The sequence below is a fragment of the Ctenopharyngodon idella genome, chromosome 9, assembly GCF_019924925.1.
Source record: "Ctenopharyngodon idella isolate HZGC_01 chromosome 9, HZGC01, whole genome shotgun sequence".
NCBI lineage: Eukaryota > Metazoa > Chordata > Actinopteri > Cypriniformes > Xenocyprididae > Ctenopharyngodon > Ctenopharyngodon idella.
Window position 1 is genome coordinate 5,557,633 of NC_067228.1, and position 23,092 is coordinate 5,580,724.

The 23,092-nt window shown below is 37.6% G+C and overlaps 1 protein-coding gene across 1 annotated transcript in view; it reads right to left on the reverse strand.

Moving 5' to 3' along the window:
- igfbp2b (insulin-like growth factor binding protein 2b) overlaps nucleotides 1-15,518 on the reverse strand; it is a 30,725-nt gene extending 15,207 nt beyond the window's left edge. The window contains exon 1 of the mRNA XM_051906055.1: nucleotides 15,050-15,518. Within this exon, the coding sequence (XP_051762015.1) occupies nucleotides 15,050-15,392 (343 nt within the window). The 5' untranslated portion in view covers nucleotides 15,393-15,518. The remainder of the gene's footprint in view (nucleotides 1-15,049) is intronic.
- Between the last annotated feature and the right edge of the window lie 7,574 nt (nucleotides 15,519-23,092).

A 23,092-nucleotide genomic window follows, 5' to 3' on the forward strand; every position in this document is an offset into this window, starting at 1 on the left:
GCAGAGGTCTGACGGCAGGATTATAACTGGTTGTATTGGTTTACAATACACAATCTACTGATATATACAAACATGCACTCTGTGACACGCAACATGAACCTCTTGTAACCAGTAAGCTATGGTCAATTTGTGGATGAACTGAGGCCCACTGCATGCTGGGAAAATAACCCAAAGACACTGACATTGATTGAAACCTGTTCGCAGTTTACCCATCTGGTTAAACATTTACAGAAAACGCTCCTTCAACCCACATGGCTATGAAGAGGGAGCCGAGCAGCCATGTTGTTTTTCCAAACAGGCTGCAGTGAGCATGCTGACTCTCAGAATGTGTCAGTATGAAAAAGTAATGCAAGAAAAACATAAGCAGCTGTGATGCCAGAGAAACCGGCTTGTATTTGGCGCTTTTTCTTACTTACATAACCATGTGGCCTTTTGTAAAGGTTGTAACTTCAAGGACTCGCTGTACCACGGCGGCACGAAATAACAGTGTAGAATGTAATTTAATTTCCGTTCTTTTGTGGAACTACACGACTCACAGGAAAGCTATGCCAGTGTCCGGCAAAACAGGACCAGGTGTGGGAGAGTTTTGCAAAAACTAATTGTTGGTTTTGGTGGGAGCAGAATGGCTTCCCTTGGGAATTTGATACAGCTTTCATTTGGCCTGGCACATCATACTTGCAATAGAGTTTAAAGATTTGGCAAGACTGGTCCACAAAATGACCGGAGGCTGCATGAACAGCTCCCTCTGATTCTCAAATGACTTTGGGAATGAAGCTTTTGGATAAAAATAGTCTAAAACACATACTGTTCTGGGTGCTTTCACACTAGAGCTTTGAACAGAATAGGGTTGTTGTTATTGTTAAAGCGTTAGTTCACCCAAAAATGAAATTTCTGTCATTAATTACTCACCCTCATGTCGTTCCAAAAGGTCCAAAATAGTAGTAAAGACGTTAAAATAGTCAACGTGACTACAGATTTTCAACCTTAATGTTATGAAGCGATGAGAATACTTTTTGTGTGCAAAAACAAAACACGTTGCAAAAACAAAACACGTAGTCACGTTGACTATTTTAACGATGTCTTTACTACTTTTCTGAACCTTGAATGACAGTAATTTTGTTGCTTTCAATGGGGAATAAAAAATTTTTTGTTTCGAATCAGTGGTTCGGAGCGTGTATCAAACTGCCAAAGTCACACAAACCACTGAAATTTCGAAACACTTATGACGTAACAAAGCCTCGTTTACTGAAATCACGTGACTTCGGCGCTCTGAACCACTGATTTGAAACAAAAGATTCGTAAAGCTTCGAAGCTTCATGAAGCAGTGTTTTGAAATCGTTGAATAAAGTCGTTATTTTGGGGGGGTTTTGGAGCACAAAAAGTATTCTCGTCGCTTCATAACATTAAGGTTGAACCACTGTCGTCACATGAACTGTTTTTAGTAGCTTTCTGGGCACTGAAAAAGGAAATGATCTTGTTGGCAATGCAGGCCTCACTGAGCCATCGGATTTTATGAAAAATATCTTAATTTGTGTATCGAAGATGAACAAAGGTCTTACGGGTTTGGAACGACATGAGGGTGAGTACTTAATTACAGAAATTTCATTTTTGGGTGAACTAACCCTTTAACTAAAATTATAAAAAAAAAACCTTTTTGTTAACTGAACTAAAGCTACATTTAAATGAAATAAAATATAAATATTAGATGAAAAATTTTAACTAAACAAAAATGTTGGAAATAATTTGCCTTGGAGACTAACTGAAACCAAGTACTAAACTGGAAATAATTAAGTTAAATTGAAAACTAGTAATATAAATATAAAAGATCATTCAAAATATGAGTAAACTATACAAACAATACTAAAATAACATTGGAAGAGAACTTGGGTTCAAACAAGTGTGAAAACAGCTGCAAGAGCTAGTTGACTTCCTTCCCCAATGCTTACCACATCTTCTACTGTTCTGTCCAACAGGAACTTCCACTGGTGTCCTCTATGTGTCCTCTACATCATTGTAACATCTGTTCGGTGTCTTAGTATTTCGCACTCTCTCTGATTCCACTTAAGAAAATTGTTCTGAGAAGTAATTTGTCACCATCCTCTGGGAGCACTTCCCGTTTTTTTACTCCCCCCATTTGATGAAAAAGCGTTTAAGATTTCATTCAACCTAAACTAGCCGCCCTGAGCCTCTTCTCAATATACGGTGGATCGTGCCAGCACATTTCTCTGTCTTTCTCTTCAACTCTCCCTCTCTCGCTTTTATCTTTTCTGTAATTGCATATGCAAAGACTAAACAGCGATGTTGTACGGTCATAAATCAGAGGCCTACTGAGGGAGCCTCGATGATTCAGCAGCCACTGTGCACAAAGGAAATGTTCTCTGCAGACGAATGAGATTCAGTCCTCGAGTCTCCGTTTGATCGTGTGTGCTTCTGCTGATAATTTCTATATAATAAACAGAGATTTCAACAAACAAAAATTACTCAGTATGAGATACCATTAAATGAAGCACTGCTACAGGTTTCTCATGAGTCATGCAAGTATTCAAAGGTGTTACACATGAATATACTGTCTGTCCATGAACTCAATAACGGAGTCACTGAAATTTACCATACTGTAGATTTTAGGGCTGCACGATTTATCGCATGATAAGAAAAATAACAAAACGTGATTATCGTTTAAATGCGATTGTTAGTAAAAGGCTGCGATTTTTTTTTTTATGTGCAGCTTGTCAATGAACTATGGCTCCAAATGCTAATCCATCTGAAAGCACTTTGAGTTTGAATCACTTATAATGTACATTTGAAAAAGCAACACGCGTCAAACATGAGAAGCATTTATTAACATCTTGTCCAACAAAAGACAACATTTAATAATAGGGCTGCACGATATATCGTTTTAGCATCGAAATCGCGATGTGTGCATCTGCGATAGTCACATCACAGGATGTGCGATATCTAGTAGGGAACGTTAATCCAGACGGACCAGACACCACTGTTCAAAACGCACGTTGATTCTCTAATTAATTGCAAAATTTGACCATCATACAATGAAAGTTTATCATTTCAATGTGTTTTAGGTCCTGTCAGTTTAAACATTTAAGCGAGTTTTAAACCATTTGAGCGGACGGAGACGCGAAACAGAACTCAATTCTAAGCGTGAGGCTGTTTATGTGCGCGCACACACACAGGGCCGCGCAGATTCACGTGAACGCCGAATGCCGTTCTCTTCCGTGTCTATTTGTGCCCGAACGGAGACATACAGGCAGAAAAATTGTTAAAATGCACGTAAAAGATTGCCTATCCGCATAAACACAATTGATTATGGTTTAGGTGAACGAAACAATTGAGGAAGAAAACCGGATGTGTAACAGTATTTTGGAGCTGCGCCATGCATTCGGTCAGAAGCCCCTGCTGCTTTCTGTGTCATGAATGTGAATCAAACAACAAAAGACAAAGAGAAAAAAAACACTTTTGTAGTTTTAACACAGATTAATTATATTTAATTTATACAGTGAAGACTATGCAGTGTTATTTTACAATTTCTGTACCTGAATACTGTTAGACTTACCTGAAATATATAAAGCACTATTTATTTAATTTGTATCTTTGTTCTATTATATTTATCTATGCTTGTAATTTGTTTATTATTTTCTGTGCATACTCACCTACAAAATCACCCCAATCATCCTAGTATGATTAATTCTTTCCAAATACAGCTATTCAAGTCATCTGGTGAATTTTTTTCATATCGCAATATCGCAGAAAAACAAAATATCACAATGTCAGTTTTTTCCAATATTGTGCAGCCCTATTTAATAACATGTTTTTACTCTAAACTCACTTCATAACGACAGCCTGAGCATCCTTCTTTGAGATGATGTGGCTTCTTACACAGAATAAGGCAGTCGTGTGTTTATTAGTCATGTTTAATCAATCAAAGCATTTAAATCTTCTGTTTATTCAGCTACAGCGATATGACGCGTTATCTACTTCTGCGGCAGGGCATATTTAGAGTTTCTGCGCAAGAGCGCCCTCTGGCTTTCAGATGGAGAAGCATTTACTACTGATCACAGAGCCGTACAGCTCTGACAAGCTGCGCATTAAATAATCGTAGCCTTTGCCAAATCGCGTGTGATTTAATCATGATAAATCGTGAAGCCCTAGTAGATATACACTTTTTATATTAACATTTGCATATGCAAATTTAGTGTACATTTACACAACAACGGCGTATGGAAACTGAAAAGATTTTCCTTTGCTTTTTTCGAGTACAGACGACAAAGTTGTCAAAATGATCCCCGTTCACACAGATCCATGAAAACGCTGATTAAAAATGCTGTATTATGTCAGGCCAGTAGTTGGCGATTGTTAAGAAACACTACGCGCCTATAGACTGAACATGTAATACACATGCGCATGACGTCACCGTTTTCACAAATTCGAGTTTTTGTAGTTTACATGGAGACGATAAAGGTATTGTTTTCAAAAACTTGCACTTTGAAACCCGTTTCCAAAAGCTTGTGTTTTCAGGTTCCCAAAATGCTGATGTCATGTAAATGAAAGGCCAAAACTCATAAAAAGTTTTCCATTTTTAGTTGAAAACAGTGTTGTGTAAACGGCCTCTCATGAATGCTTAAAGAGATAGTTCACGCCCCAAAATGTCATTCCAAACCTGTATCCGTTCTATTTTTCCTGTATCAATTTTTTTTTATACATTTTGAAGAGCATTTTTGTGTGATATATCCCATTAAGGCTCTAGTATTCCTCAACAGCAAGCAATTTGATAATCAGTTAGAATTTGACAAATACTAGTGACCTAGTTTCATCGTTAAAATTTGAGACTTTGAGGAAACAGCTTGAAGTCAAAGTTTTCCTCAGGAAATGCCTTGGATTCATTTTGTGAAGTAGTGTTGATCTTCACTTGGCACCATAGCAACTACAGCCTCCTGAGTGTCAAGAACTGCCTGAGCTTGTGCATTTGACAAGTAGTTGAGCAACAAACTTATAAAACTCAGTGATAACACACTTGGCGCAGTGCTAAGCGTGGGTTTCAGGAAGATGCTTTGCTAAGTAAGCTGTCATTAGTTTACAGAAATAATGTATTAAAAACTCTAGAAATGCTTGCTTTGACACTGCAAAGTAAGACTTTTTTTTTGTTGCACTTTATTTTAAGGTGTCTGTGTTACAGTGTAGTTATATATTTAAGTACTGAGTAATAATAATTAACTACATTTACTTACTGTAGGGTTAGGGTTAGGGTGTGGTTTGGGGTTTGGGGTTAGTTGCATGTAATTATGCACAATGTATAGTTATTACCATGTAACGTGTAACAAGGACACTGTAAAATAAAATGTTACCTTTTTTTTTTTTTTTTAACTGACCAGTATCGACTATCCTAAGCCAAGACAGGTACAGCTGCAGGTCGGAGAAATTGGCGTCCGGAAAGGAGGTGTGATGAAATTGAATTGCTTCAACAGAAACTAACCCCTAACCCTACCCCACACCCTGACAAGACAGCTTTCGCGGTCTCTACCTACTCCAACCTGCAGATACCCACACTTGCCTAAGCACGATCCTTTCTTTTAAGTCAGCTGTCATGCAGGTGTCGTGCAGTAGGTGGTGGTATGCACCTTCAAGTGGGTTTGCCAATCGTCATAAAGGGAAAAGAAGAAGCTCAAATGTGCATCCGTGACATGTGAGGACCAATGAGGTCTGTTCTAGCATGTCTAGCGTTCTATGCTCGGTATCGGCAGATACTCAATATTCAATGACTCGATTCGGGGACACAAAAAACTTGGTTGGGACACCCCTATAAAAAACTGAACAGAATATTGTACATTTTATAATCCGCCTGCATTAAACATGAGAACGCCACTAGATAACACGATCGAAAACACTATCGATGGCACTGAGGATTTTTAGGCTACTACTTACAGTACAGTTAGAGTACGTTATATAATTTAATACATTAACTGGCAGCACACAAACACTTAAAGGGTTAGTTCACCCAAAAATGAAAATTCTGTCATTTACTACTCACCCTCATGTCGTTCCAAACCCGCAAGACCTTTGTTCATCTTCGGAACACAAATTAAGATATTTTTGATAAAATCCGATGGCTCAGTGAGGCCTCCACTGCCAGCAAGTTAATTTCCTTTTTTAGATGCCCAGAAAGGTACTAAAAACATCTTTAAAACAGTTCATGTGACTACATTTATTCAACAATATCTAGTGATGGCCGATTTCAAAACACTGCTTCATGAAGCTTCGAAGCTTTACGAATCTTTTGTTTCGAATCAGTGGTTCGGAGCCTGTATCAAACTGCCAAAGTCACTTGAACCATTGACATTTTGAAACACTTATGATGTAACAAAGCCTCGTTTACTGAAATCATGTGACTTTGGCCCTCTGAACCATTGATTTGAAACAAAAGATTCGTAAAGCTTCGAAGCTTCACGAAGCAGTGTTTTGAAATTGCCCATCACTAGATATTGTTAAATAAAGTCATTATTTTTGGCGCACAATGAAGGTCTTACTGGTGTGGAACAACATGAGGGTGAGTAATTAATTATATAATTTTCATTTTTGGGTGAACTAACCCTTTAAATTAAAATAAATACTAAATGCTATAAATACTAGAAACTATAAAACTGAAAAATACTAAAACTAAACTAAAACTAACAGTTATAGAATGAAAAATATCAAAAATGAACAAAAACTGGAGAGAAAAAAAAAAAAAAAAATTATATATATACACAGGTGCTGGTCATATAATTAGAATATCGTGAAAAAGTTCATTTTTTTATTGTAAATTATTTTAAAAAATGAAACTTTCATATATTCTAGATTCCCTACATGTAAAGTAAAACATTTCAAAAGTTTTTTTTTTGTAAATTTGTTGATTAGAGCGTACAGCTAATGAAAGTCCAAAATCCAGTATCTCAAAATATTAGAATATTTACATTTGAGTTTCATTAAATGACCATCCCTACAGTATAAAATCCGGGTATCTTTTGTTTTTTGAAACCACACTAATGGGGAAGACTGCTGACTTGGCAATGGTCCAGGAGACAATCATTGACACCCTCCACAAAGAGAGTAAGTCACAGAAGGTCATTACTGAATGGGGTGGCTGTTTACAGAGTGATGTATCAAAGCATATTAAATGCAAAGTTGACTGGAAGGAAGAAATTGGGTAGGCAAAGGTGCACAAGCAACAGGGATGACCGCAAGCTTGAGAATACTGTCAAGTAAAGCCGATTCAAACACTTGGGAGAGCTTCACAATGAGTAGAATGAAGCCGGAGTCAGCGCATCAAGAGTCACCACACTCAGACATCTTCAGGAAAAGGACTACCAAGCCACTTCTGAACCAGAGACAACGTCAGAAGCATCTTACCTGGGCTAAGGAGAAAAAGAACTGGACAGTGAACAGTGGTCGAAAGTCCTCTTTTCAGATAAAAGTAAATTTTGCATTTCATGTTGAAATCATGGTCCCAGAGTCTGAAGGAAGACTGGAGAGGCACAGAATCCAAGCTGCTTGAAGTCTAGTGTGAAGTTTCTGAAGTCAATAATGATTTGGGGGGGGCGTGACGTCTGCTGGTGTTGGTCCATTGTGTTTTATCAAGTGCAAAGTCAATGCAGCCATCTTCCAGGAGATTTTGAAGCACTTTATGCTTCCATCTGCTGACAAGCTTTATGGAGATGCTGATTTCCTTTTCCAGCAGAACTTTAGCATCTGCCCACAGTGCAAAAACCACTTCCAAGTGGTTTGCTGACCATGATATTACTGTGCTTTATTGGCCAGCCAATATGCCTGACCTGAATCTATGGGATATTTTCAAGAGAAAGATGAGAAACAGTCAATCCAACAATATACAGATGATCTGAAGGCTCAATAGTGCCTCAGCAGTGCCACAGGCTGATCACTTCCATGCCACACTTCACTGATGCAGTAATTTGTGCTAGGAGCAAGTCATTTGCTGTAATATGTCCTGCCGATCAAGTATTGAGTGCACAAAAGAACATACTTTAAAGAACTTTAACTTTTCTGTTTTGCAAATCCATTTTTTGATTGATTTTAGGAAATATTCTAATATTTTGAAATACTGGATTTTGGACTTTCATGAGCTATACGCTCTAATCATCAAGATTTAAAAAAAATAACTTTTGAAATGTTTTACTTTACATGTAGGGAATCTAGAATATATGAAAGTTTCATTTTTAAAAATAATTTATAATAAAAAAAATGAACTTTTTGATGATATTCTAATTATATGACCAGCACCTGTATATATATATATATATACACAAATAAAGACTAAATCTAAAATTCAAAACTACTACCCCTCATCCAATAAAATTTCAGTGTGGGCGGGGCTAGCTGGTGCAACACCTCAGATATAGAAACCAAGTAACCAACAAAATGTATTTTTATATTGATATATTATTTTATATTAATAATTTCTATTAAATTATATATAATTTTATGAATAAAAACATTTTAATAGTGTTATATAAATGTTTCTATAACACAAACTCAAAAATGCTTACAACGGAGCTAAAATCATCATGATAGCTAAGATTATAAATCATATTTTTTGTCAAGCATAACAAAATGGACCTACTGACAGGAACGTAACTGTTTGCCGAGAGGTATTAATAAGCCTCACTGCTACTAGACTTGTATTTTTTGCAGTAATTTCAGAGTGAATATACCCGTTGCAGTCGATATTGACATTTTCAGCAGTGTATCAGTCAAACAGGCAGGCAGGCAGGCAGCTTTATAGCGCATAGTGAAAGATAGCTGGATGCGTCAGACTGTGTATTTTGCTGACGCTCCATAGTCTCCTCAGTCTGTGGGGGGTTGTCTGGGATGGCCTGAGGGGAAAAAGGGCCCTTTTTTTTTTTTCTTTTCTTTTTTTTTTTTTTTTTTGTTATTTCAATTGCTTGTTTGACACCCATGACACTCCAGATGCCCCGGGGTAAAAGTAAAGTCATGGCGCCTACAAGGAGCCTTTCTGGTGTCACAGGTCTCAACAAGCCGCCACCACCCAAGGCACTGGAAAGGTGTTGAAGAGTGCGTGTCTCTGCACATCAGACCCCGGAGGGCTCCGAGGGCAATCACGGTACACGCCATACAAGGAGTAAGAGGAAAAGACTGAAAAACAAACATGAGATATTAAACCGCTAGCTTGAATAAACTTGAGATATATTTTTAGAATGGTGGCGAGTAGGCTGGATTTTCTGGAGGGAATCGGTGCAAAAGTTTACATGCGCGTCTCTCTACTTGCCTTTACCCAATGGTTCATGGCTGTCTTTGCAATCCCAGTGTCCATTTTATTTTAAAGTATATTGATCAGTGTAATTTTGGATTTATCAGAATATGTTTCCAGGTTTTGTGTCATTTTATTAGAAGCAACTTGAAGTACATTGACTGATATCAAGCTTAAATAAGATAAAATATAAATATAAGGTGAAAAAATTAAATGAAAATTATAAATCTTACCATAGCAACTAATTGAAATAACATTAGTTTAATCTAAATATAAATATTAAAATACTAAATTAAAATGAAAACTGAAAATATATAAAAAAAAAATGCTCATTCAAAATATGAATAAATATTATAATAGTATAAATAATATTAAAATAACACCGTCTTGGAGCAAACCAGCTGTTAAAGCAATAGTTTTAACATTTTTTTTTTTTTTTAAATAATAATAATAAAAATTTAATCACCCTCATGTTTTACTAAACCTCCACGATGCACAAAAGATGATGTTAGGCTGAATGTTTATGCTGTTTTTAATGCCAGAGAATGGTGATTTTTATTGCCAAGCCCCAAAAAGTATAATAAAGGTAGTCTATACAACTCATGCACAATATTTCAAGTCTTCTGAAGTCATATGATAAGTTTTGTGTGAAGCACAGACTAAAATTTAAGACATTCACTGATCAAACCAAAGTTCACATATATAATTTGCATCATATGAAGCAATATTAATAAATTTCCCCTCTGCTATAGCTTTAAAATCTCATGTGCAGTTGAATGTTTTCAAACCTGTTGTAAAAGCGCACATGACAAGCAAGAACCATTGGCACTTTCCGTCAAATCTGGTGTGACATACTGTACATAATTACGCCATTTTGTAACTGAACACAAGCTGGACTAAAACATGTGAACTCTAGTTAAGGGGAGGTTTATTGAATAACGTCTTAAATTTCAGTCTGTTCTTCACAAACTAACATATGACTTTCGAAGAAGTTGTGTTATACTTTTATGGTGCTTTTCTGTATGTATACACTGTCGTTGTATGCAAAAAAAAGCAGCACTTTTTGTGTTGGAACAACATAAAGGTAAATGAATGAATGCCAATTTTTTTGCATAATCCTTTAAGTGCCATGATAAAGGTCACAATGATAGCATCCTCAGATGTGTACTAGGAACTTATTAGATTAATAATTGTCATTTATGCACATTGCAAAATAGTTCTTTTCAAAACCCTGGATATGGACAAAACATATTCAAGATTTCTTGTAGTAGATCCAAAATTAAAGCCAATGGAGCATTATGCAAGTCAGCATCTGTGCACTGGTTAAGTGTCATTACTGAAGATGTTTCTCTCATCAGGTCCTACAGCATGCTGGATCATGTCTGAGGCAGCCGCTCGACATATGAACAACGCTAACTACAGGTGGTGCAATACGCTCACAGTTGAGGCCACACACAAATCGACACTCAGTGCAATGATGCCACATGTTTCTGAATCTAATTCACCAGCATCAGTTCAGAATGAGGCTTTCATTTGAGATGCATTGTGCCAAATCACCACATTAAGTTAAAGCTATACCGATGAGTGCACACCACAAAATGAATACCTCTCGGCATGTTGCGAACACAAAGATGAGGATCAGAGGTCCTGCATGTACACCATGTACTGAGTTTTCATAATTGCAACATTCATTCAGAGTTCACTGCATCAATTAATCTTAATAGACGACATACTCGCCATTCATTAGATCAGTATTAATTTGCGTTTTCTTTTAAGCAGAAACAGAAGTACTGGACCAGAACGGGTCTGGCCTTTGCTAACAAGATTTCCACATGACTTTCAGTAATCATACTCACTCACAGGACTATAAGGCTACGTTCAGACTGTCAGTCCAAATCTGATTTTTCTCCATATCTGATTGAAATCAGATCAGATTTAGCAAGTGTGAACGGTCAAAAATCACATGAAATGCGATTTTTACAAATCTGTTTTGAGGTACATTCATATATGGTTTGAAATCCTATTCAAATCCTCTGCTCTGATTGGATTTTGCGTGGTTTACGTCACGTAAAACGTAAACGTCACATATTTTTATAGGAAACATGCAGAAAGTCACTGCAGAATGTGTTGTTGCAAAGTGAAAATGAAAATATAATTCATGTTTTGAAACCAGCAGAGAAGAATAAAGCCGCTCATGCCAGTTTCTGACGCTTCCTCATAGACGCAGTGGTCCAGCGCAGCGGCTACACATTTTCATATTGTAAATAAGACATCTGTATTGCAAACCCCTCCATGTTGCGGTTTTTGTTGTTGTTTTTGGCGTATGCCTACCAACCCAACGTCATTGCCATAGAAACCAATGATCTGAACAGTTGCAATATACAATGTGGACGTCAATAATTTTAAATCAGATTCCAATTAAATACACAAATAATCGGATTTGGACTGACAGTGTGAACGTAGCCAAACTGGTTTGATGCCGATTTTGAATTCTTCTCAAAGAAAACAGTGAGAAAAGAAAGACAAATGTGTATGATACTGACCACACACCTCACTCCATGATCTGCCAATTAGGGTTTTAATTAAATGGTTTGTTCACCAACAATGAACATTGTGTCATAATGTCGTTTATCCAATTCCAACTAATATTTTTCTTTCTTCCAGAAAACATTAAGGAGATCAAATGCAGAATGTCTGAGCTTTTGATTGCCATACAATGACAGTAGATAGTGATTTATACTACAACATAAACATAACATAAAAGTATAAATTTAAAAAATGTGTGACTTATCTGCTATATTCAAAGTCTTCAAAAGCCATACAATCTTTTTTTTTTTGACAAATAGACAAAAAAAAAAAAGAAAAAAAAAAAAGGCATTACTATTCAGAAAATCTCCCCAAAACACATTTGCAGCCGTGTTTTTAAAAAGTGTCAGTGTCACAATCAGTCACATGACACAAGACACAACATTTTTTGATTAATTCAACACAAGTGCAAATGAGATTTCACTGCTCTGGATGAAGAAAAATAGTGTATGAGTCTTATGGACTCCTACCATACCTTTTTTTTTTTTTTTTTGGCAAAAATCACCCATCACTTTAGTTTTTGTAATGAAAACTTGGAAATTCAGCCTATAATCACTTTTTATTTTTCACAGAACAAAGGGCCTGTTTACACACTTTATGCATTTTTACTGATAGCTATCCTATTTGTTAAAACTGGTCCATTTACACTCAGCCACATAAAAGTGTCTCGGCACAACGAATATAATCCAAATTTAACAAAGTTCACATCAGCGAAAGCAACAGATGTGAGCTGCATTTTGTTTATCATCAGCTAATTTCAAGATCAAAGTCCGCAATAGGAAAGAGAGCGGCATCAGCACTAGTAAGATCATTTAATCTCGCTATACTTTTAATGAAGACGATTTTATGTTAAGCTTCTGGATGTGATGCCGAACTTTCAGTTTCATTTGCTGCAGTTTTTGCATCGGTTACTCAGCTACTCATCTGCAGCGAGTAGTGCTGTCATATCTGGCTACCGTAGCCAGTAGCCTATAACACGCTCTCACACGTTTATTTTTTTACCATTTTGGGGGGAGTAAAATTTACATACGTGTCTTCAACAACCAGATTTACTCACACTTGACAAGTTTTGACTGGAATGCATCTCAAACCACCTCCTGAAGTGGTTTGAGCGATTGGATTTAAATCCGTCTGGATGCGTTTCGGAGGGCATTTACACCTGGTATTTTCACGATCAGATCAGTGAAAACACATGAGCAACCAAGTGTAAACAGGCCCAAAGATAATAATACAGGGCCAAAAAAACATGAGTAAAGGTGAATTTTAATTTGAACTATCTTTAGAGCCTGGCAGTATTTTCTCTTTATTAGAAACCTGCATTGGAAAGGGTTGGAAACGAGCAGATTAATTGCCAGTGCAGGGTTGCCAACCCTGTTGCTTAGTGTTTATTGGTATCCCAAAATACACCATTCAGGCGCTGCTCAGACAGCATAGCAGGGCAGATTCACAATGGTGCTTGCAAAAGTTCAATTTGGCCAAGGCGACATTAGCCTTTCACCCTTGATTTCTTGGAAAATAGCACAACAGTATAAAGGCTGCCAATTTGTTTCAAAGCAGAGGCATTTGGCACAGTTTAGACATCAGTAATTTGAAAATTCTTTATTAGAAATCTAGGTCACATAATTCAGTTGTATGCAAAGGGTTGGAACTGCTCATCCTGGCCTCTAGAGCAAAGGACACGACCTCTGATGATACCCACATGAGATCTGACAAATGATATTATCAAGACAAAAGGCAGCATTTTGCATGATACATCAGGAATATGTTTCTAGTTGTCCCTGAGAAAGTTTCAAAGACACACTTAGTCATTTTTCTTTTTCCTCGTACAACCTTGTAAAAAAGGAGGGATGAAATTTCTGTTTTCTGGCTAACTGAATGTGTTTAGTGATCCATTTGTAAATTGTAGGTCACTTAAAACCCTGGGAAAAATACTTAAAAAAAATAATTGCTTCTCTGGGGACCACTGAGAGAGAGAGAGAGAGAGAGAGAGAGAGAGAGGCTGATACGAATAAAACAAGAAAGAATGCCAATAACATAACAGTGTCAACAGTTTAAAAGGTGATTTGTTTGCTTGTTTGCTTACTGAGGGGATCATTGGACCCATGGTCAACTAAATTTCAACACTGGTCATCCTATTGCACCCAGAAGCCTTGGTTTCAAAAACACGGCCACAATGTTATAGATCTCCAATTTCTTCTAAAGCAGGTACAAAATAAGCTGACATCAAAAGTCTAAGGCTACTGCTTACTGATCTAATATGACTGTATTAAACCCTAAGGACCAAAATGATAAAAGCATGGATAAAGCACTGTATAAACCATTTAATCCAAGTAAATATAACAGAGTTCCAACTAATTTTCACAATGAATTTCCATGTTTTTTTTCCATGTTTGTGACTAGCAGATAAGCTCAACATGACTAGAAGAATTTGGGCCTGCAGTGACTACAGAAATGTCCATTACTTTTCCAGTCATTTATTACTGGATAAAGCCACATTACCATCGGCAGTAACAAAGGAACTGAATCCAGTGACCGAACTTTGTGCAAAAGTGGAGCAACTTGTTGCAGCAACTACCTGACTAATATATATATATATATATATATATATATATATATAATCTGTGATAAATACATAAATGGTGCTTAAGAATGATTTGTTAATTTATTTATTAATTAATTTAGGCCTATGCTTTAAAAGCTTATTTTAAAGGGCACAATATCAATTTCTAGAAGATGAAATATTTGAACAATTATTTTTTTTTTTAATATTTAAAATATCCTATATTAACTCCAGAAATTTCCATGCCCATTTAATATTGCATTAATTCCCATGACTTTCCCAAAGAAATCTCAATTTTATCTGACATTACCATGTTTTCCATGACTGTGAGAACCCTGATATTAACAAAATCAAGCATGTATGAGCAGAAGCACCAGAAGCAGTTCAGACAGAAGTTGGTGATCTAACAAAGGGGCTGTATAAACAATCAAACAAGATGGTGGAGAAAAGGGTGCCAGAACAAAGACCTTGCACTGATATTTGACTCAGTGTTTATTACCAAAGTCCTGACACATGGAGAGGAGAGGAGACATCAAAGTGCAACATCATCCGTGTGGTATACTTAGATGCATACATTTTGGCAGCGGCTGTGCATCATTACATGTTCACAAACAAGTCTTGAGACTCACCACTGTGTCCTGACTCCTGGTTGGTCATGGTGGGCTCCAGGTCCACTTTGTTGTCGCATTGTCCTAGTCCCTGTATCAGCTGTTGCAGTGGTAACTCTGAATTCGCACTCGGGTAACACCTCAAACCGCTCCCGCATCTCGGCGTGTAGACGCCGCACTGCTCGCCCTTCTGCCGTGCGCAAACCGGACAGCAACCGCAACCCGGTTCCCTGACAATCTCGCAAGAGGTGGTGAGCTTGGGACACGCCGCCTGGCGCTCCGCGGTGCAGCTCGGGCAGCGGAACACGATCTCCCCGACCGAGCCGTGCAGGAGCAACAAACTGCAGAGCAATGCACAAAACATGCCGTTATCTTTAAGACCTGACAGATGTCGGGATTCTGCAGGCGACTTCAGGTGGAAAAGTAAAAGTGCGTTTGGGGACAGGTGAGGTTCGCCGGAGAGCTCTGCTGGGTCCTATTTGCTGTCATGTTACTCCGAAATGACATCACGTCAAAATCTAGTCAAAGTCAAATGAAGAGTCGATATTTAGACAGCTGGCTTTTCATGTGTTGTTTTGGATAAATGTTGTTATGACTGCCACTACTGTCATGTTTCTTAAGTTGAAATGACCATAGTTCTAGGCTAGACAAAATACTAGCATTTGCTTTCTACATTTATTGTTGTAACAATACAACCAGTGTGAGATTTATCTAGCATTGACTTGATTTTTCTGTGAATTTTCGGCGCGATTAGGCTACTATAAGTTTCTCTCGAGCAATTGTCTTTTCGCGCTTCCAGCACCGTCATCAAATATAGTCCATTAAATACGTTTAAAATAAAACACACAATGGCTTTTTTTGTCATTTATTTTTTGATTTTTGAGTCTACAATAAAACGATAAATAATCTCGATTGTAACGCAAACCGCTCGAGCGGCCTACTGGTGAACCCGCGTTTATTTATCGCATTCTGACTAGGAGGCTAATGTTATTTTTTGTGGTTAGCCTACTAAAATTGTGTTTGAAAACCATTCAAACTTATGTAGGCTACTTATACATAAAAAGAATAGCTACTTTTTGTGACCTTTTTTGACTTTTTAAGGGGGTTCAAGCCTTAAAGGGATAGTTCACCCAAAAATGAAAATTCTGTCATTAATTAGGCTACTCACTCCCATGTCGTTCCAAACCCATAAGACTTTCGTTCATCTTCGGAACACAAATGAGAATCTTTTTGATGAAATCTGAGAGATTTATGTCCCTTCATAGACAGCTACGCAATTGAAACTTTGACGCTTCTAAAAGTTCATAAAGAGATCATAAAAGTAATCCATATGAATTGACCCTTCCAGGAGTTTGACTGACAGGTGATCTAACTAATCATGAGGCCAAATCTACCATTTTGTCCGACAAAGCAGTCAGGGGAGTTTGCAGATTAACGTAGGTGGACTTGAACTTGAAAAATGGTGTGTACTGACATCTTTCCACGATTGAAACATTCCTTATGATGTTCATTCATGTTTATTTAATGCTGTAAATGAACTAGTAAGAAGTGATGATCGGTTCACGAGCCACTTGAACTGAGGCGCTTCAGCGATCTGTTACGACATATTAAAAGAGCCACAAAATGGTATTTATTGTTTAAATTTCTTTAAAAATGACAAAATCAGAATTTTGAGACTTTGTTTCATATCAGAAGTAAACTGCTCTGTCTTGTCTGTCGATGCGTTGTCAGTCCTCTTTTCCACGATGTATTTTTCACTGTGTGAGAACATGATATGTGGCAAGAGATCAGCATGGCTTGTCGGATGTAGCAACAGTAACTAAAGGGGGCGGGTCTTTGCGAACGGTCAATTGAGTGGTTTAGACCGAATTTTCTGAAGAGACATAATCGCTTTTACTCACATATAAACACTGATCAGCGAACATACACAGAAGCTCAACCAAACCTGAATGACGCACAAGATCAGACCTCTTCCAGAAGCTCAAACGTGCTGCGTAACACATGAGAATGAACCCCTTATCTGGTGAACTAACCCTTTTTTTTACACTCCCATTTTCATTAACTTTCAGTAACTCCCCCATAACAGTAGGCTAACTTTGGAATGTTGGCGAAATCTGAATGTATGTCTGATGTCTCCTTGTGGGTCTCTTTAGAAATACCTTTTGAGAAGGATTTAGTTTTTTATGTTTTGTGGTGGTTGCTTGTAAAATTGAAAAATATACATACAATAAGAAAATAGTCTGATTCACAACATGCTTCTTCTTTTTTTCTTGTTGATAAGATTATTTCAGTTCTACACCACCCCTTTCAATCAGATCAAATTTTTATTATTATTATTTTTTATTAATATTTATTATCGATTGCGATATTTACATGAAGGCCTTTTCAGTCCAATTGAGCCATCAATCCCATTATAAACTGATTATTTGGTTGCATGTAAACATAGCTACCATGGGATGGGTTATGCACCGAAGTTAGGCGTTTGTTCAAGTGTCATTCATACCTAACCCTGAGCAATAGTAGCAATGCTTGCTGTAGGACTGGCCTACCATTAATTAATTCTTAATAATATTTAAGCTCCTTTGCTGATGTGTTCCTTGTTAATTTGTTTTGGCTGCCATGACTGTTATTTTTCTGGACTTGGCAGAAAAGGCTGGGCTTGACAATAACAGCTGTAGCTAATTTATTATTTAGTTTATTTCTTTCTGTTTCCAAATCACGTATCTCTCTGTATGTGAGTCAGGAGCCGTACTGTTAAACAGGCTTCTGTTACCCCATGTGTCTGCCTCTCATGGTTGCTGTAGAGACTGAATGTTGTTGATCACTGTTGATTTATGAGCACAGAAACAGCCGCTGACTGAGTAACTCTAGCCTGTAGTAACAAGCTGTCAGGCATAAGGATTCTTTGTTTAATGGATTGTCTATGATTCTATGGCTTATTCATGCCTGTGCGTCCCCATGGCTTATGAAAGAGACTTTGGAGACTTTAGGCTAAAGTCTCGATTAGCCCTGAATATACAAATCACATATCATCAGGGAAAAACACATGCAGTCAAATTTGCTTAACAAACCATTTGTCAAATATAACGTTGAGTTTTTAGTTTGCTTTCAGATGGAAAAGAATAGTTGATTGATTATGCCAATTATTTGTGGACTAGTTGTATTTTACTTCTGTTAAGGGAATAGTTCAAACAAAACTTAAATTTATCTAATATTATTTATCTCTCATGCCATTCCAAACCTGTTGTTTTTTTCTGATGCACCATCAGTGAATAACTACTTGAAGTCATCATGAAATGAAAATTCACTCAATCTATTTTCTAAATGCATGTTATAGATCTTATTGTAAACAATTAATATGTGCATGTTTAATTTTTATAAAAATATTTTGACCTCAATTTTTAATCAATATCTCGGCAAACTTCTCTCTAATGATGTATGCAGGACTTCTCCAATCACTTAGTCCGCTTAAACCCCGCCCCGCAAGCTTGCGTTCGTCTACCTACACTTTTGAATGCCACGCCCACATTTCAACATCCAATCAGCAACCGATGCATAGAACCAAGTCCCCTACTTTTTTTTCTTTTTCAATAATCCATTACACTCGGATGTACGTCAAAATATGGAAGACAAGATTTGTCACTACTTCTGTTTCATCGCAACTTTAAATTCTCACATAAAGTTATCGTATAACGTCATAACAATCGGAATATAGTGCATAAGTTGTATGGACTGCTTTTACAATTTTTTGTTCATTTTGGAGTTTATATGAAAAAGAGCTGTATGGTAAATCTTCAGAAATTCTCCTTGCAAAAGCAACATGCAGTTTTGAAAGGACGTTAGAGTAAATAAATAATGAGAACATTTTTATTTCAGGTGAAATACAGTATTCCTTTAGGAGAAGAGAAGATGGAGAGATTGAAATGGAGGGAGGGAAAGGGATGTCTGTTATTTTGGAAAAGCAAATAAATGGCATGAACCTGAGCAGCTGCCGTATTACACAATGTCTTTCCAAGGTCACCAACTGGAATATCAAAGAATTCCCACTGAGCAGCCAACAAACCTGGTCTATGTATAAACATCCTCAGAGTCCATGTTCTTGTGCCACACTAAATATGACATTTATTCTCACTAAAAATAAATCTGTGTGTGTGGGAAAGTCTTAAGTGAAGTTTTCCATAATTAGAAATTTCCTCAACCAAACATTAGGCACAGAGATTCAGGAAGACAGCTAAGGGTTGAGAAAACTGGCATCCTGGTTAAGGGACACCTGTTTCATGCTACCAATACACGAGGCAAGAGAGCATCAGGAAAAAATGCCTTTCACACTTTTCCACTGTTAACAAGCTTCCTGCATTTGACCCATGGGTAAATTCTGGGATTTCCAGGCGGAGGTTGTACAACTTAGCAAAGGATGAAGTCTGAGCCACCTTGGATTGGTCTGTGAGGTAACGTCTGACAAGTTGGTCCCTCAACACCATCTCTGAACTTCCTTTCTCTTAACACACCAGAATCTGGCAGGGCTTTTTCCACAAGGAAGTGTATACGGAATCGATGGTGAATAAGCATTACAGATTTTATTTCTCACCACCGTTAGGGCCAGCTCTTCATGTCATGTTTTACTGCAGCTTGGGTTAGGTATTATTAGGCCCAGACGACTTTTATTCGGATTTTCAGTGTTGATTTTGAGGGAACATGCAGCGCATTTCTCCAAAATGGTTTTAACAATGTAAAATGTGTTAAACGGATCTTAAAGTAGTACTCTCTTATTGAATTTATCTGGGCGTACTTTAGATTCTGTATGGGCCTAGTTATCCAGCTAGGATACAGTATATTCCATGAGTGAAACAATAAATAATAGTGTCTATGTCCTCATTTTTATTCTATTTTAGGAGATCTCCACAACTAACTTGCAGATTTAATTTTACACTTCATTTGTCCTCTGCAACTTTCCTCCCAGATCATGATATGTGGACATCATTCTCTCTCTGCATTCTCCATGTTTCATTAATTATCCGGCCTCCACCGCACAGTAATTTGTTTGGCACTGGTGAACTGCGGCCAGTCAACTGAAAGGGTTGAACCCTCGCCATTGCCAAGATACACAGTCTCCTCTTTGTGTCCAGATATAAATAATTGCATTGAGTGTGGAGAACTGCCTCGACATCTTCCCTTCGGGTTTCTAGGAAGAGTGGCAGCAGAGACCAGAGAGATTTATCAAGCTCATTGAAGGACTGGAGTCTGAGTGCCACCTGGAGGATTAAGCCCAGGAAGGTCTAATGCAGGTCTAAGGTTTTGTGTTTTTTAAGCTCATCTCATGTAGCCTGACTTTAGACTTTCAGTATAAAGTCTGTTCCACATTGCAGCTAATTTTGGCCAAGAACTGCCCATTTAGACAGAAATGTACAAAGTGTAGACTAAGTACATATTATTTCAGTTGTGGCTGCAGTTATCTAGTGCTACAGTTGCTACAATTAAACTTACTTTCTCACTGAGTATCTTTCAATGATTTGGGGTCACCGACCTGAAAAACTTTGGCAAATCCAATGATCAGTTGTTCTTCAGAAGCATTCATTCTATCAACCAAGTACAGATTTCCATGCAGATTGGGAATAACCAGTGTGCTCTTACTCACGAAAGCTACATAAAACTAGCCAATCATACTGTATCTAGCAATTTCAGTTTGTGTTTACAACTTTCATGAAGGTAGATTGCAAGGAGTTGTCTTAATTGGCCACTTAAATCTTAGGAAAACATGCACTACCGTGCAAAAGTTTGGGGTTGGTAAGATTTTTAGTTGAGAGGCGGTTGGCAGTTGGTTCATTTTGAGTAGAAGTCAATAGGAAGCATATCCACAATCCTTGTCTCCGGAGGCTGTCAATGTCAAACCATCATTAAAACTCAGGCAACGTGGTTCCTGTTTTCCCTTGAGTCAGATTGATAGCTGGTCTATGGCTCCTATTATTATGTACGAGTATTTCCTCTCTTAAGGTTTCCTGTACAGTAGATGTGTTTTCAATAGGAGACATATGGGGGCGGTTAATGATCTGGGCTGGGTTCAAAATCCAGAAGGGAAGAATGAATCTTGAACTGGGCAGCTTTTTAGGTTCTTATCACCACTGTGCAGCTGAGTAAGGAAAAAGGCTGTCAGTTTAGTTGTCAAAAGCAGAAGACAACCAGTTGGCATCTTGTCTCTGTCAAATGTAACATGATCCGTTGATTTTTGCCGTCCTTATTTCTGTGACGGAAAGTTCTGTCAATCAGTTCAGTTCAGTTATTAAATGTAATCTATTGCTTTGATGGCAAAGCTGCGTTTTCAGCATTATTACTCCAGCCACCGCCAGCATTTTTGATAATGTTCACAAAACTTTCATGGCCCCCAGAATATTTTGTTGTATGAATATCTGAACTTGCAATGTATCGATAGAAAGAACAGAACCCCTGCTTTTAAACAAATAAACAAACAAAACCCATTTTATTCTGGCCTTATGCATTCTTTTTTATCAACATTTGAATGTGGGCACGTTTCATAAAAAAGAAACATTTTGAACAAAAAGCTGAGGAATTTTTTTTTTTTTTTTTTTTTTTTGCCTGTTTTGATCCATACGTTCTCTACTTTTCCAGAAGTTGCACAATAGCACCCACACCGTATAACAGTGAAAACGGAAAGCCAGAAATTTTAGCCAATGGTGGGGAAGCGTGGTCTCATAAATGAGGGAAAGTTCTGTCAATGGTGGCAGGGAAGCTTCGTCTCATAAATGATGGAAAAATCCGTCAATGGCAGGGAAGCTTCGTCTCATAAATTACGGAAAATTCTGTCAATGGTGGGGAAGCGTGGTCTCATAAATGATGGAAAATTCTGTCAATGGCAGGGAAGTATTGTCTCATAAATGACGGAAAATTCCATCAATGGCGGGGAAGCGTGGTCTCATAAATGATGGAGAATTCCATCAATGGCCGGGAAGCGTGGTCTCATAAATGATGGAAAATTCCATCAATGGCCGGGAAGCGTGGTCTTATAAATGATGGAAAATTCCATCAATGGCGGGGTAGCGCTGTCTCATAAATGATAGAAAATCCGTCAATGGCGGGGAAGCATTGTCTCATAAATGACGGAAAATTCTATCAATGGCGGGGAAAGAGTTAAAGAAGTTGAAAAATATTGTCTTAAAGAAATCTTTGATATAACTTCACTTTTTAATGTCACAATATTTCTGCCTTGCCTTCTTTGTTTCTTCATCGTTGTATCTGATGAAGTTCAGTGCACTGAACATGAAGTTGTAACTTGATTGCACTTAAAACTTAAAGGCAGCAATTAAACTTGAAGAGGGTTGACATGTTTTACAATGTGTTTATTATAAAATATATTTTGCTTCTGACACTTTGTAAGAAAATGTTTAATTTCTGCCTTAGGGCCAGTGAAAATGATGGCAGGGCAAGTAAAGATGGAAACTAAAGGCGCGACTGAGCCAGCAGAAAAAAAACTTTATTGTTGAGACCTGCAACAAGGTCCTAATGCGGATCCAGCCTGTGTGTTTGTTCAGAGGCTAACGGGATTACGCCTGCATCTCACTAAAATGGAAATGTTTTCATATAACCACTCCTGGAAATTTTTCCCATCGCAAATGGCTTGTGATTGTAGCATGTGTATGTTGCCTAGCAACTCCAGATGGATGTGCATTAGGTAAATCATTTTACGCCGTGTGAAAATCCAGAATGGCGCTGAAAGGTATTTTCACAGCATTTATAGGTGTCCATCTTTCAAGCAGTTGTCTCAATGAAGCACATTTAACAGTGGAGCAGTAGAATGTTTCCATTGCACACGCTGGACTGTAATTGAAAGGAACAGAGAAAAGGATCATCTGGACTTGCTAACACCCAGGACGAAAACTTGGATTGATGAGATGAAAGAGGTGAGCAATGTTTTCCAGTTCCACTTTAATTGCGGTTTAAAATTAAAAGAAACAATAAGGCCCCACTCTGTTCTGCTCTCCAAAGAAAGCACCGAACGTGGGGTAAATGTGGTCACCTTGGATGAAGAATGGACCTGGTCTCGCCACAGCA